Source organism: Takifugu rubripes, chromosome 17 (genome assembly GCF_901000725.2).
Source record: "Takifugu rubripes chromosome 17, fTakRub1.2, whole genome shotgun sequence".
In the NCBI taxonomy this organism is placed as follows: Eukaryota; Metazoa; Chordata; class Actinopteri; order Tetraodontiformes; family Tetraodontidae; genus Takifugu; species Takifugu rubripes.
The window spans coordinates 13,665,631-13,681,230 of record NC_042301.1 but is presented as its reverse complement, the minus strand read 5'-3'; the positions used below and the strand labels follow the sequence as shown (position 1 = coordinate 13,681,230).

Sequence of the window (15,600 nt, the reverse complement as noted above, 5' to 3'; positions counted from 1 at the left end):
GGAGCAAATCTCCATCAACAAGGATTAGATTCTTCCCACCACGACTCCAGTTGTTATGACTGTCTCTGTGGACAAGGTTACAACATGGAGTACATACAACGCAGAGTTGTAGTGGGAAGAGATAAAGATTTAATATTGAATTCAAACAAAATTCCGATTATTTGCCTCCAATTTGAAGGTACTTCTTGCGTGTTGCGATCAGAGTTACAGCTCAACAGGGGGTGAACAACCTACAATTTCCTTTAACATGTGTGGGTAGAAAAGCTCAAACTTTATGTTGCGGTGACAAGATCCGTTGTGTGTTTCTCCAACAGTTGCATGCTGGTACCATCACCTAGCAACAACACCGTGACGGTACCTGCTTCTTTCCCTGCGTCTGAGCAGCTCTTCCTGTTGCTCCCTCCGTTGTCGACGCCTCTGTCGTGCACTCGTGCTCACACCTGGAGTTGGCGGGCGCGGGGTCAACTGACAGTCACCCGAACATTGACCCCTGGTGGGGTTTACGCTGAAGAGGTGCTGCTCCACGACTGAACTTATGGTCCCGTTCAGGAACCTTTCACAGTAAAAATACCCCCAAAAAACCCCGCAGTTGAGTAATGATTCACAAAGAACCAAATCCTTTAAAACCTGCCGACGCAACCGTGCGTCGCACGCGGCGAGAAATTCCACTTACTTCACCACATCTGGTCTGGAGCGAGCAGGAGACAGGTGGGGACTGGAGGAGTGGAGAACAAGAGGGTTAGTTGACACTGCAGAAACAGGTGGTCATGACAGGTCACCAAGCAACGCTGGATATCCCTTTGGGCTCCGGTTCTGGCTCCAGGTGATCAAAGCATGTACTGTGCATGAGCGGCTGGTATGTTCAGCTGTGTAGCATGCATGCTATAGCCCCCCCCCCCCACCAACCAGCGTGCTTCTATGACAACCACTATAGAGAGGACAATTTACAATCAATCAATCTGTCCGTCCGTCCGTCCGTCCGTCCAGTGTCCACGTCATTTTGTAATTTACCCAACAGATCTCTACAACTTTCACAAACATCCCGGCATTGTTTCCTGGAATACAGCTACCTCCACATATTTACAGTATGAGGGCGACCCGGAGGACTCTGTAAACAGTGTTGTTGATGGTGAAAGCATCACCTGGCTGAGGTTCCGTAATCCGCAGCGATAAAGTCAGAGATAACAGTGGCGTGACGATGGGAATGGGAATATTGACAGCTTAAGCTGCAAGGGTTTGTCAGGAGGCGGGCTGACAGGGGATGAGTTCAGGTATTTTGTTTTAAAGAGCAGAGCCACATTTGGGACTGTGAGGCTGACAAACGGAGCTGTGAAATAAGAATAGAAGTTATGTCAGCGTATGTCCTCAGAGGAGGCACCAGACTGAAGCTCTCAATTATCTCTGGGTACATTGGTAGATATAGTTGCCCCCACCTAATAATAACCCTGGCAATGGATGCATCAGGTTAACGCTACAGAAAATGGTTTAACAGCTTACAGTTGTTGAGCGGCCTTTAAAGACAATAATACCTAAAATGTATGAGGCGTGCGGGGCTGGAGGTGGAACGGCTCCACAGACCTTTGTGTGAAGGTGAAGAAAATGTCGATTGCGTAACAGGAACGAGTGGAAAAGTCGCAACCTTCCATCCGTTCCAGAGACTTGTTCTTGCCACTACGGGTCCTGAGGGATCGGTGTCTCTTTTCAACAATTGATAAACAAATTTGGCCAAGACCGACTTAATGTGTAAAACTAAATCCTCATATAGACTCCGGTTCTCTGTAACAACGCTGGCGCGTCCACTTGTCCTCCATTTAAACCATCACTCAAATAACACACTAAACTTAACTGTATGTGAGCGATAAATACCTCCTGACAGCAGCTCATCCTTCTAAATGTGAATTCAGCGCAGTATTAAAAACATGGCCGTGTCAGATGGTCTGACAATAAAGATGGCTTCCCAGGGCGCCATGGCGACAAAATGACGTGGCCACCGTAAAGGCAAGTGATTTTCACGTCCAGATAATGTTAAAATCCCTCCATTCTGTATCATTTCTTTTCTCTCTTCATTAGAAGGAGCCTGGTTGGGATGAAACATACTTTCAAAATAAAAGCAATGCGCGGTTGTTTTACTTAAATCCTAATTTCCAGGTACGTAATCTCACACAGGCTGGTCCGTGAGCTTCTGCAGGATTTACATTGTTGCGTAATTCCTTCTATACCATAAAGACCTGGTGGGGTTGAACCCACTCTGGGGCTTGAGTGTTAAATAAATGTCAGATTTCAGAGAAGGAAATTCAAAACAGCTGCGGGTGGTTTGATGAAGATCCAAATCCAAAATAAGATTTGAGACAGTTTTGACTCATTTAGAGTAGTTTCACGTTAAAAAGGAAAACTGTTGCTCCTGTCAAGTCACCTTAACGTCCCATAAATCATAAACTGAGAAGCGCTGATCTGGGGAGGTGCAGAGGTTTAAACCCATTTGACTGATGATTTCCAGGTCATAAGACCCCAGAGTCTGTTGAACTGGTCGATCTAGGCCCTCCGAAGGCGCCGTTTGTGTGGTCTGTGCTAGTTTAAGAGCTTAAAGTCTATATAGGTTTCATCCTGGACAGTTACAATGTAAATAATGGCGGGGACAACATGGCCTGCCTTTGCTTTTACTGCGCATTTTAGCATTTTAAAGTCAAGAGTTCTTCATAATAAGCAAGGAAACTATGCCAACACCTCCAGAGTGGAAGCTCGTGCTGGTTTAATCCCCTGGACTGTGCATCCAAAGGTATCCATTCACGTAATCTAGAATAAGATCTGAGCCAGAACTTGACTGAGGGTCAAAACAGGCTGCTGATCTATTATCCGTGGACTGGACTCAGATTAAACCCCTGCGTGTGTAAAGAATGTGCAAGGAGAAAATCTGCCCGAGTGCGTGACCGAGAACACATAGGCTGTGGAGTCACGACAGCAGCCTGATGGGTGTACTGGGGTATTGACCCAGTCACTGGAAGCGTAGATCGACTGCAAGCATGGATTTCAGTCACCGTTATTACTGCATTTACGTTCAATGCAGTTTGAACTGGGAATGGACGACTTAAAAGAGTTAATATTTAAATCAAATCATTGGTTCCTGTAACTATCCTGGGAAGGTTTTCCTTCTTTCCTATCAGTTCCTTTGAGGAAAGTTTTTAATACACACGACAGAAACCTGTCAGGTTAGTCAACAAACACTTCAGCATTTATCAATACTCAGCAGCCCGACTGAAGAACCAGCCCGTTACACCAACAGAAACAACCTTTCCAGGCCGAGCAGGGAAAGCACGACAGATTTAGATTAAAGGGTTATTACTATGGGTGGACCCACATCGGTCACATGATCAAACACACTGTCCCCATGCACATGTGGGCCCTTTCTTGGTCATAAGAGTCACCGTTTATTGTTCATTTTATGATTATTCTTCCATCCCAGAGTGAATCCAGGCCTCCCGCTTCCTTAAGACAGAACACGCCCTGTGCGTGGATTCCTAATGGTCCCGCCCGGCTTCATAGCCACGGGTGCATCCTGCTGCGCCGCTGCACGTCTCATTGTTTAAATCAAATGAAATGAGGCGATGAGGTTTTGATGACCGCCTGTCCAGAAAACGCAGATGTGTGCGTCTCCAACATGCACTCGATGTCCCGTATTGACTCCACTGTTGACAAACCCAAGGGTCGTTTTTGGCTTGACGTTGACATTCTGCTGTCTGACAGAGATTTCACCGTTTCTTCCTCGCAACTCTGATATTTTGGCGTGTGTTTTAACCACCAATGTGAGGGTTGCTGTGCTGCCTTGTGTGGGGGTTGATTTAATGTATAATTATGATTATTAATGAAGGCGCTCGGAGGTTCTGAATGCAGAAGCCCCCCCCGGAATTCAAGTTTGCCACAACAAAGGCACATGTGACGAGCACGCTGTTGCATGTGCACCCAGTGCAGCATTTATCCTAAGGTTGGCTCTATTGTTTCCACCCCCCCCCCCCCCCCCCAAACTTGACCCAACCGACTGTTTTCTACCAGGTCAAACAGAGAGCACCTACCTCAGGTAGAAAGGAGATATTGGCCTCTCTTCTCCTCGAGGGCTGTGAGATGAAAACAAACACACATAATTAATGGAAGTGTTCGGTTAAAACGTCTTTAAAAACATCAGGCCCCCAACCCCCCCCCCGCCCCCTCCCTGCGGGTCACATGGGCTCAAAATAGGAGCATAAGGCTGGCTTTTGTCTGCAGAATAATACCCACGCTGCGCCACAGTTGAGTGGTTTTGTGGAACTTGTCTCTGGTGATTATTGTGAACCAGGAAAGGCCGCTGCTGTAGAGTATCGGCAATCTGCTGCCTCGGGACAGCAGCCCGCTGTAATTAGGCAACAATAAGAGGAACTCGGGCTTGGCAGCGCGCGCAGAAGTTGCTTCATATTTCCATATCCTGACACTTAAAGGCAGAAACAGGAAAACCTGAGCAAATCGGACAGCTCAAGACTTATTTTCTTGGATAAATAAGGTTGCTTTGATTTTCTTGGCTGACCAACGAGTCTTCTCAGACCTGCGAAGCACCCAAACATACATCTCTCTATCAATCAGATTATGTATGTTAAGGGATTAGAGCGGTTTTGCACCGGCTCCGGTTGGCTTTGGATCAATATTTTGAAGAGGTTGTCCTGAATCAAACTGATATTTTATGTAGTGTTTCATCGACGCATCGACGGATGAGGCTCGTCCGACGTGCCTCGGTCAAAAGGCTGTAAACACGCTGGGCCTGGGTTCTCCTGAAACCACAGAAAAACAGGCTTCTTATTGACCAATCGCTGGATATTTGCTTCTCAGCTGTGTTTTGGAACACGGCGTGCTCGGCGCGAGGAGCCGCGGCGTTGGCGGGAAGCTACGCCGGCTCTTTACGTCGCGATCATAACAAAGGATTAAGGTTTCAGGGGGAGAAGAAGTCAAAGCTTTGTTCTATTACACAAGCTTCAGGAATCACGTCTGCAGGTAAAGTACACTAAAATAAAAATACCACAGCGGGGCGGGGGGGGTTCTTAAGTCGTGTTATACAGTCTGGCATGCGTATTAATATCATGTGTGCCTCGCTGCTGTTGTGAATTGCAAAAGCGGAAATCCTGCTTACCCACTACCTTACTAAAGGAATAACAAGAAGCTTTGCGGGGGAAAATCGGGAAAAAGCCGGATCTCTCAGAGGTAACCGGAAAACCGCCGTAACACTTTGGCGAATCCACTATGTCAAAGGAACACAAAATTCTGAAAGGAACTTGAGTGATGGCAGAGATCGATCAGCCGATTTGGTTCAGCATGTTCAATTGGTTGATGGTTCAAACGAGGGACTTTGTTTCAAAATGGAACCTTAATAGAACAAAAATCCAAATGCAAGAAATGACGTCCTGTCAGGAATAGCGGTGAACAAATACTTTAACCCAACAATCAGGTTCTTTGTAAAAATGGCTCCAGACCTTCGGGCTGATTGCTGAGACTTGCTGACAGGTAGCCAGCAGCGGCGTCATACCCACAGGGGAACCTGCGCTCGCACCACACCGCGACATTCCTCACTCCCATCTGTTTCCACCGGGCTCATAAGAAACCTGCTGGTTACATCGCAAGAACCAGCGAGCCATGGCAACCCCACACAGAGGCCAGCATGCATCCTTGCTGGGTCACTATGCAGCCGTGGGAATATAATAAATTCACATGATGCCGCGATGTTAGCACATGTCACCTGCATGGCCGGAGAGGCCGGTGTCACATCTGAGGCGCAGGTGAGAGCACATCCACGTGTGACACAGAAGAGCTAAAACCCGTTTTCTGCATTCACGTGCCCTGACTGAGCAGTTTTACAGATTTACGAGACAACGGTGCAGACACAGTCGCTATGTTTTAGCCTTTTTATCCTCCCTTCCAGGCGAGATCACCCTCTGCCGTGTCTCCCAGTCACGCTGTCACCTGCCAGATTTACTGGTGACCTGACCCGTCCTGCCAGCGTGGGGAAAGCTGGATGTTTCACATTTCATTGGCTCTGCTGGCTCTTGCAAAGAAATCTCAATTAATTAATATCAGCACGGTTCGTCGGTGGAGACTGTTTCCAATCCGGACAGGTCAAATTACCCAATATTCCTGACAGGAGTATTCCTGACAGGAAGAGTTACAGGGGTCTGTCTGTACCACTGGGCTCCCCATCTGACGCTAAACTGATTATGGACACTGTGCACATCATGTCTGTTGCTATGGGCAGCAGAGCACATACAATACCAATAGCAGATTCCTCTATAACATTAATTGCTGTATGTCTACAATGTGAATACATAATAGTACATTTGTAATATATTTTTATTCCTATTTCCATAAATCAAGCTGTCAATCGAGGAGCATTGCATAATATAGTTAAGAAGAGTGGTTTCTAATGTGTGAAGCTGTAACTTAATATATTGGTAACATGCACCTCTGGTATATCATGTTAAACTTCTATGTAATGTGTTAATAGATCTGGTGCTGACACGGTTTACACTCTGAAAGGTCACTGGTGTGTCTTTGCGGCAGGTCCCAGCACCCACAAAACAGCATAATCCCTCTCTGGTATCTCTATTCCTGAATCCACATTAAATGGAACTTTTTTTTTTTATCGCACTTTGTAATTCATCGAAGAGTTTTTTAGCCACACTGCTCAGGTGTAGCCGCGGCTAAGAGTTACGCCTCAGCGCTGCATGGGTCTAAGCGGCCTCAGCCTCAACAACAGACACAGCTGTAGCCTCGCTATTCCAGGACTGAGGACACTCGACACCGGCTGGTTCCACTTTCAACGTCTTATAAAAAGCATGTCTGCATGCCGAGAGCGCTCTGCTGCGGTTTCTGGGCTTTAGATCCCCCGTCACTGTCAGGATTCTTCACCTTCACCCTCCACTGCATCACCTACACAAACAGTGGGTATAACCTGTTTAGCACGGCTGGAACGCAACCTCGTTTTTTGAACGTGACATAACTGCATGAAGCCAAGGAAATATTTAATATCCTTTAGAAACATAAATAGTGACGGCAGAGTTAGTGCTGCGGGAGTGCACGTCTGCTTTGCGACCTTCATTGGAATGGAGTTATTATTTTAAAATCATCTGGAGACACAGACCTGCCGTGCGACTCTGTGTTTGGGTGGCCGAGGGCCGAGCCGGCGTCTGGCGTGTCTGGGAGCGTCGGCGAGATTGGAGCCGCCTCTGTGCCAGGGCACCTCCTCTCTGAGGTCAGCGGTAGGACTATGGGTATGGACAGCGTCCTTGCACGGGGACACCCAGCAGAGCGGCGGGGCTGAGGAACCTGACCCCTGGTGTCAGTCTCCCCGTTTCTCACCTGTGTCAGAGAACGTTGCAAAGTGTGAGGGGGAAACACTGGAAAGCACAAACTGGTAACTTGATAACTACACACGAACACACACAAAAAACTTTGAACTCGTCCTACGATTACTATAATACGATTACTGTCTGAGGTCAATCAGGGAGCCATAAAGGTGCCATAAAACAGGTGAGCTGGTTAAAAAGAGGTTAAGGTTGAACAAACAGCCATTTTTTCTTACCGTACTGACCCCGAGTGGATATAAAGTGCGCACTCCATTAATTTTAGTGTAAGAAAATAACCTTAATTTAACCACAGCAACATTGTGAACAGATTCCTTCTGCATTTTTGTGGAGTTCAAATAAAAAGAGAGAAGAATAGTATTTCCACAAAGCCGTCCGTAATGGTTGCTCATAAACTGTGAGACCTAACAGAAAACCAGCAGTAATGATGCAGCCAGGCTGACGTCAGCGGTTCCTCTATGGATTACAGGTGAAAGCAACTGGGGCGAAAAAAACAGCTCATCTGTAGCTAAACCAGTTGATCTAAATGGCCAAACTCAGTTTTTACACCAATTACCAGCAGAATGGTTCCATTTAGTTCTTAACATAATGGCCTGTTCTGAAATCTATAGATGCTCTCTCTGTTAGCTCAGTGATGCGTTCAATGGCTGAACTTTTGCCGCCCAAAAGGATCTTTGTGAAGGTCAGTATAGATTTTATCCCTCAGGGCTTTTTAATTAAATGAACTTCAGCATCATAGGAAAACACGTAGAATCGTTATAGATTTAAGACTAGCGAGAAATAAAACACACCTCAAATACAGGTATATACATTCGCGACAGGCGTGAGTTGCTGGAAGAATCCAGAATGTTCTGTATAATGGGCTTCGCTGGAATGAGGTTAAAGCCATGAAGTGAGGCAGTATGTGGTCAATGATTTCACGTCCAGTCATGGAAACTCAGCCAGCCATAGCTTCAGGACTGGCTGGAGGTCTTTCTCAGCCATGTTAACCATCAAGCTGCCTCTACGCTCCTCTTCTGCGGATCCGCACTTGCATAATAAAGAGCTCCAATGGCGCAACGTCAAGTAACCAGAAAAGCCAAAATAAGGAAATAAACTGGCATCTATAATGTTGACTTGGGACTAAGATATAAAACTTTAGCATTTTTCCACTATAAGAACTATTTAAGGTTCATATACAATCATAATTGTATATAATTAAACAACTAAGGGAAGGAGTGTTAAAATAAGGTCCCATAAAGCTCATCGTGGCTGTTATCCTTAACACAAATAAGCTCTTCTCATACTTGTGTTTTTATGATATCATAAGTGTTTTTAGGTCGTCCTGACTGGGCTTGTTTGTCCAGGATCCTTGAATGACAGATTAATAAAGATAATCTATAGACTTTTAATATCTCACCACAGTTCAGGTGCTGATGTTTGATTGGAACTCGGTTGAAAACACACTCCGTTAGAAAGCAACAAGCGCCGAGCCCGAGGTGTGTTTCACCTTGAGATTAAAGCCGTTTATGAGCTTCTTTATGGGAAATAAAAGTTAATATTAATGGCCTGTGATGAAGCATTTGATGAATCATTAAGTCAGAACTTTCAGAGCTGCCTCTTGAATTCTGGAGGAAGCGCAGGTTGGGAGGGGAGGTTGTTCTGTTGTCATGTTATTTATGGCCAATAAAAGAAGACTATCAGCACCAATCAGATTATCACTAAAGTCATAATCTTAGAAATTGGAACTACTGGCAGAGAACAAGAGATGTGATATAATCCACCGTTCATTCAGTGTTTGCAAACAAACAGTTGTCATTTATGGCCCAGTCCTCCCAGTCTCATAACTGGTTTATGGCTGTCAGGCCGAGATTCAGAGAGTCAAATAAAAACACGAGAGCCATCAACTAAACATTGAATGTAGCATAAATACATTTAGCAGATAAAAAGAAGTAATAACTGCTGTGATCAGACTTCAACCTGTCCAGGGCTAAAGCCAAATGCAGGAAAAGGATCTCAAGCTCTGACTTAAACGTTCAAATGGGCGTTGGTTTCAACATTTATCTAATAAAGTCTACTTCATTGATGTGGCCAGTGGTTGTAGCCTGGATTCGTCACCATGTGCACAAACAGGAAATTTCTTCGCCTCAAATTTAATTGAATTTGTGACCAGCTGCAGCTCCACACAGCAGAGGTCGTTTGTTTTAAGACCACAACACGGTGGCAGAGCGCGTTTATCTCCGACTCCAAATAGGAGAGCTGTTGTTTCCTGCAGCGGATGGCCTTTAATAAAATCAGGTCATGTGACCGAGGACGCAGGCCGGCTGACAGATCGACAGATTCGGGCTAATCGGCAGCATTACGGCAGGACGGAGGAAAAGGTATGAAACGCGGTGTTGGTGGTTTCTGTACCTTTCCTGTCCTCCTTCCTGTCTGCAGAGTGTTTGCGCAGGATGTGCTCAGAGGGTCCGCAGCCTGTGGGGGGACGTTTTCTCCAGCCTGCAGAGAAATGCACAACACAGAAGAGCGGTGAGCTGTGACGGCGGAAAACAGCTTTTTCCCAAAACACAACCACGTTATGTCGAGCACGTCACCAGGATCACATGGCTGGTGTTAAGGGCCGCGCGGGGGGAATCTGAGGGGCGCCCGCATTTTTTGGTGCGGTTAATGCCGCGCGCGGTGACAACATCAACAGGCAGAAAAGCTGCTGTCAACCTGAGTTTGCATCTTTGTCCTGGAGTCTGCTGGGGTTGTGTTTACACTGGCCTGGCTGGGTAACCTGTTTGTGTCCGTCCAGTTCACCTCCTGCCACCAGAGAGGAGACAAAAGACAGTGGACACCTTTAGAATCCACATCGTCAACACAACAAAAGGAAAAAAAGCTTTTTTAAAAGCCACTTTTGCAGCTAAACACGATTTTAGATTCACTGTAGAACAATTGTGGTGCGTGTTCTACTTTTCTCCCGTCAGCCTTAACGACAGTGTTCAGAATAGTCCCCAGGGGTCGGCCATCCTCAAACACACACGTACTCAACATAAACACTTGCACACATGTTCATATGTATTTTGTGAGATGCTAAAGGCTACACCTCAGATTATATGGCTTTCAACGGCACTGTATTCAGCATCCAGGGACCCCGGCGTGTGTTTCTCTGCATGTGTCTCCGTGTTTAAGCATACTTGCACGTCTTTAAGAGCAGCAGGATCCCCTTTCAGTGAGTTTCCCACAGGTCAGGACAGTCTGACCTCTCCAATACAGTCAGCATTACATGATGCTGCAAAACATGCAAGACTACAAAAAATGATCTCCCAAAGAGTTTTTGCTGTACACAGCGGATCCATAACGTTCAGGATGTATTATATATATTTTTTTAAAATGTATGGTTTGCACAGTAAACATGATTTCAGAGGAGAGTTTGACTGCGTTTGATGACGTCAGAGAGAGTCCAAAGGTCAAATGGGCCAGGAGATAAATCCTAAACATCACCCAGTGTGGCATCAAATGCCCAAGTCATGTTTCAATAACACAATCATCAATCAGAACTGGAGATGTTTGCTGCCCCCTCCGGTGAAGGCTGTCCTCCCAGAAATAGACATACAGTAGCCCTGAGAGGACAAACTGGAATAAACCTGCCAGTATGAGCGCGAGGACAGGTTTTATCATCTGATTCTCACCAACAGATGCTGATGTTAAATCCTAAAGGGAGAATCTTTAATGTTTTTCAAGACGGCTTTGAAAAAAGTTAAAATATACAGTATATTGAGGGTTTTTTTCCCAGTATGCATTCCAGAACAACCAGTTTCCACCAGACTGGTTGACAACCAAGAATAGAGTGTTGACAGCTGGAGAGATGGCAATGGGGCAGTGGGGTTAGCAGCCCCATCTTGGATCATCTGAGAGGAAGAACCGTCCTGAAGCTACGGATCAGCCTATGGAGAGACACCCTCGGGGATCCACGAGTGGGAGGAACGAGAAACGGGAGCGAAGCTGTGCAGTGGAGGAGGTGCGATCCAGCCAGATGTTGGAATGTGGCAGAGGGGAGCGGGGAGCTTGGACGAGATGGGAGCAAAACCTCATGAGCTGTGGAACGCCAAGGCCCATCGTACCTCACGTTCTGCTGGGGAAAGGAAAGGATGCCACCAGTTCCTGCCAGAACCACCTCCAGATTGGGCGCTCAGAGATGACCTGGGAAAACAACTGAAGTTCTGACTGAAGGCCCGATTTGGTCCTCAACTCAGCAACCTCCAAGCAGGTTGTTTTCCCTGGAGCCACCTGTCCCCTGGGAGGACACCATTGAGGGATCCAACGAGAGGAACAGGGTCAGATCTGCTAAGCTGGTGGAGGGGCCATCAGAGAGGGAGTTTAAGGGGCTAACTGATGTGTTGGGCCTTCTTTGACCCAACAAATCACCAAAATACAGCAAAGAGCCACAGAAGCATTATTCCTTCAACCACCGGAGCTACCTGTCGAGTTCGACAGGTGACCTGTAGCTGGATATGGCATGAAGACAGCACTAATAAATGTATCTTATAAAAAGAACAACACCTTCACAACTATGATGGTGGAACGTTCTGGGCTGCTCTCTGCATCCGGGCTGCTCTCAAATATGCTTGTGCAGTTCTGGATCAGCTTGACCATGATTTTGTTACAGACGTTTTGATCCTTCATGGCGTCAATCCCTGGAGATACACTGGGAGAGAAAGAGCAGAGTCGAACAATACAAATTAGACTAAATTTAAACATTACAGATGCTCCCCTTGCAGCATCACTGGACTTCAGCCGGTGGACTTCAGGATGTGTGTGTGTGTGCGTGTGTGTGTGGGGGGGGGTGATTGTTTGTATATATATTTTTACAACATTCTGGAAGAACTGAAAAGCTTTTTTGAATGTGAGAAACAAGTCTGAATTCTTTTGGCTCAGTATTTGAATATCTGATGACACTGAACAGCTGTGCTAAGCTACGATGGAGCCTTAAATGTACACCTAATAATAGACACATACGCACCCACCCACCCACACACACCCACACACACATGCATGTGGAAGAACAGAACGGGATGTATCAGAGAGTATAGGAAAGATTTTAGCCTCTGTATTCTGTCAGATCTTTTTCCGTCCTAAGAACATCATCCGTGTATTCCTGGTGATGCGTTCGAGCCACCACGCCAGAGGGTCGGGAGTTTATTTTTATGTTTTAATGTAATCAGATCAGAAGCCAAACTGATGTCAAATGTTCGCTCAAATGTAAGACATGAGCAACAAACCATAGTAACTACTATCATCACCAGCGATGCTTTACTATAGCGATGGTTTGACTGGCGCTAAACGAACTACAGCGCCCCCTGTTGGCCTAGAAAACAAGCGCAACTAATGGCGAACCTTTACAGAAACACCATATATAATAATGCTGGCTGATCTTACAGCAGGTTAAATGGTGGAACTCACTGGAAGACGGTTGGTCCGAAAACCGTGGCGAGGTTGAAGGCGGTCATGCGGTTTTCCTTGTGGTTGGACTCCACCAGCGTGAGGAAGCGGCAGAGGTAGCTGAGGAGATGGTAGTGCATGTCTGGAAGCGGCTGCAGCAGATCTCTCACATCCGAGCACGTGATGTCATCTCCACACTCTTCAGATTCAAAATAATGGAGACAGGTCAAAGGTCAGGCTCTCAGGAAATATAGTGGTTCTGTCAGACTAAACCTAAAAATGATAGATAAGCCTCTCAACAGATCTGGGTGATGGGGGTTGAGTGATCACTGATCTTGAGTTGTGGTAACTAGCAATGCATCAGCAAAGAACCTGAAACTATGTTGATGCTATTACTGCATAATTGGGTCGCAGTTGGATAAGCGGATATGGCCGCTGATCCCCGATGAATGAATGACGCAAACCATCAGGATGCGTGCACGTACGTGAGTGGGCGCACGTAAGGTTACAACCGCTCTCTTGATGTAGAATTTGTGAACACATGCTAAGTCTTATTTTCAGAGGCGAGTGCAAAAACACTTCAATTTCTAATATGAACTTTGTTAACTGTTAGGAAATGACAATATAAAGAAAAACACTCACACACACATCCTTGTATTCCTATCTTTGTGAGGATGCAATTCTAGCCTCAACCTTAAAACCATGTCTTAACCCTCAAACAATCCTTTGAAGATGTGAAGACCAGCCAAAATGTCCTCACTTCCCAAAACTGTCCTCACTTCGCTAGTAGATTGTTAATTGTGGTACTCAGTATGCAGCAAGCACAGGAACACAGGCGCACACACACACACACACACACACACACACACACAGTTTAGAGACACACTTTAGGGACTCACACCAGACGGTGTAGTTCCCCTCACCATGGTAGCGGTGTATCAGTGCTTGCTGGACTCTTGTGCTGACTAGACCCCCTGGAAGGTCTCTGAGGAACTGCTTGATCAAACTGGCCACTGCACATGAATCAGATCCAGACAGGTCCAGGTCCTCTCCGGCCTCCAGCTGCTGTTTCAGGGTCTCCACAGCACGAACGTTTCCATTCACTCTGAACAGACCCTCCTGACGCAGAGCTGCACAGTGACAGAAAGGCGCGGTGAACGTGCGTCCACTCATTATCACACGTGTCAGATTGTTGTCTACAGTCCTGCTGTCAGTCGCCTGCCGTTTCTGCTTTGTCCTGCAACTGTTTTTGAGGTCACAGTTTGAAACAGTCTCAACAAAACATCAGTTTTCATGGAATCCCCTCCCCCCCATTCTTCCTCCAGCATTTCTTTTTCTGCTTAACCTAAATTCTTGTGTCCAGCTCAGAATTTTGAGCGTAACAACCAATCTTTGGTCTTTATTGGATGTTTGTCTTCCGTGGGATTTTATATTGTTTCTAATACAGTTTTGGCTTCTGTGTTTAGTGCAGCTTGGGCTGTTTTCTAGAAGGGATCACATCAAATGAACTTAATGCAAATCCTTTTTGCAACTTAGATTTTTCATTTGAGATATATTTGTTTCCATGGTGTCTTCAAGCATCTTTATTCTCTCTTTCCTGATTGTCCAGATTGTTCTCACCTCTTCTTCCTCACCTCTTCTTGCTCGCCTCCCCCCTCGAGTATAAAAGCTGTGATCAACCCTCAGCCTCTGGCAGGTCATCAGAAGTGTTTGTGTGTTGACTGTTTTAATTACCCTCTGCTCTGGATTTTAAGAAACTTTATCTCCAATGTCAAGTGTTAAGAGGATGATCTAACAATGGCAAAGTTGTCAATTTTTACACTTTGTTTCAGTCCAATTGAAACCGTAGTAGTTTTAATTTTAAACATCACACCAACCTCTGTGGTTAAAAAAAAAGTATTTTGAAATTAAATAAAACTCCATAAACCACTGAACGCTGGCCACGAAGAAGAATTTTCCCTTCATTGTACTGACATCTTGCGGTCAAACTGGGTAACTACACTTTAATAAGTATATTGATTTGACCAATTATACAAAAAACGTCTAACACAAGGGAAACTGTCGCATCGATTTAGAGATGCAGTAGTTAAAATTGCTCGAACAATTCTTAAACATTGTAGATAAAACATTACTGAAAGACCACAAAAAGCCATTTCTTCCACATAGTTAAAACCCGTAAAAATAGAGTGCAGAGTGACACTTGACTCTTAGTCAAGTGTGACACTTGAGATATTAAATCAATCATGTTATGTTAAATTTCAGATTTTCCTGTACTAGTTTTGAGAGAGATGTTGTAATCAGAATCATTGTGTCTAATTTGTTTATCATATTGATCAAAAGGGTGTCAGCTATAAAAATGAGATCAAAAGCTTGGAATTTGGGAGCTTGGGAATTGTTAGGAATCATGTGAGATTGTGAGTCCACGAGGGACATCTGAAAGGAAGACCAAGTAAGGGAAAGAGGGTGTACACAAACGACCCGACCCCCAGGCTGTGGTACGAATATGATGAGTGGGGCTTTTCTTCTTGAATGGCAGATAATGAATAAAAAACACGGTAGCATGGAGCAGCTAACAAATCTCCACAAACTTTTCTCACCATGCCTGCGCAGGTGCTCCACCAGCCTCCTGAGCACCACGGGCACCCCGTCCTCCACCAGGCCCCTGTCCTGCAGCTCAGATAGGGGTGCTCCAAACACCTTGGTGTTCTTGGCTGGCCTGGGTCTGAGGATGGGTATTTGGACCATCTTCTTCATGTCCTCTGTGACCAGCACTGCTGTCTTATTGTGCTGGATGGAGAAAAGCAGATATTGTCAATTAGCATGT

General features: G+C 45.7%; 1 protein-coding gene across 4 annotated transcripts in view; it reads right to left on the bottom strand.

The window, feature by feature from the left end:
- Positions 1-15,600, bottom strand: part of fam13a (family with sequence similarity 13 member A) — a 30,306-nt gene that overhangs the window by 12,286 nt on the left and 2,420 nt on the right. For all 4 annotated transcript variants that reach the window (XM_029850149.1, XM_029850151.1, XM_029850150.1 and 1 more), the window contains exons 2-11: positions 15,374-15,563; positions 13,700-13,906; positions 12,798-12,975; positions 11,898-12,042; positions 10,068-10,157; positions 9,765-9,851; positions 7,151-7,368; positions 4,068-4,109; positions 674-715; positions 359-553 (exon numbers count right to left, since the gene is read on the bottom strand). In XM_029850149.1, coding sequence (XP_029706009.1) covers positions 359-553; positions 674-715; positions 4,068-4,109; positions 7,151-7,368; positions 9,765-9,851; positions 10,068-10,157; positions 11,898-12,042; positions 12,798-12,975; positions 13,700-13,906; positions 15,374-15,563 — 1,394 coding nt within the window. The remainder of the gene's footprint in view (positions 1-358; positions 554-673; positions 716-4,067; positions 4,110-7,150; positions 7,369-9,764; positions 9,852-10,067; positions 10,158-11,897; positions 12,043-12,797; positions 12,976-13,699; positions 13,907-15,373; positions 15,564-15,600) is intronic.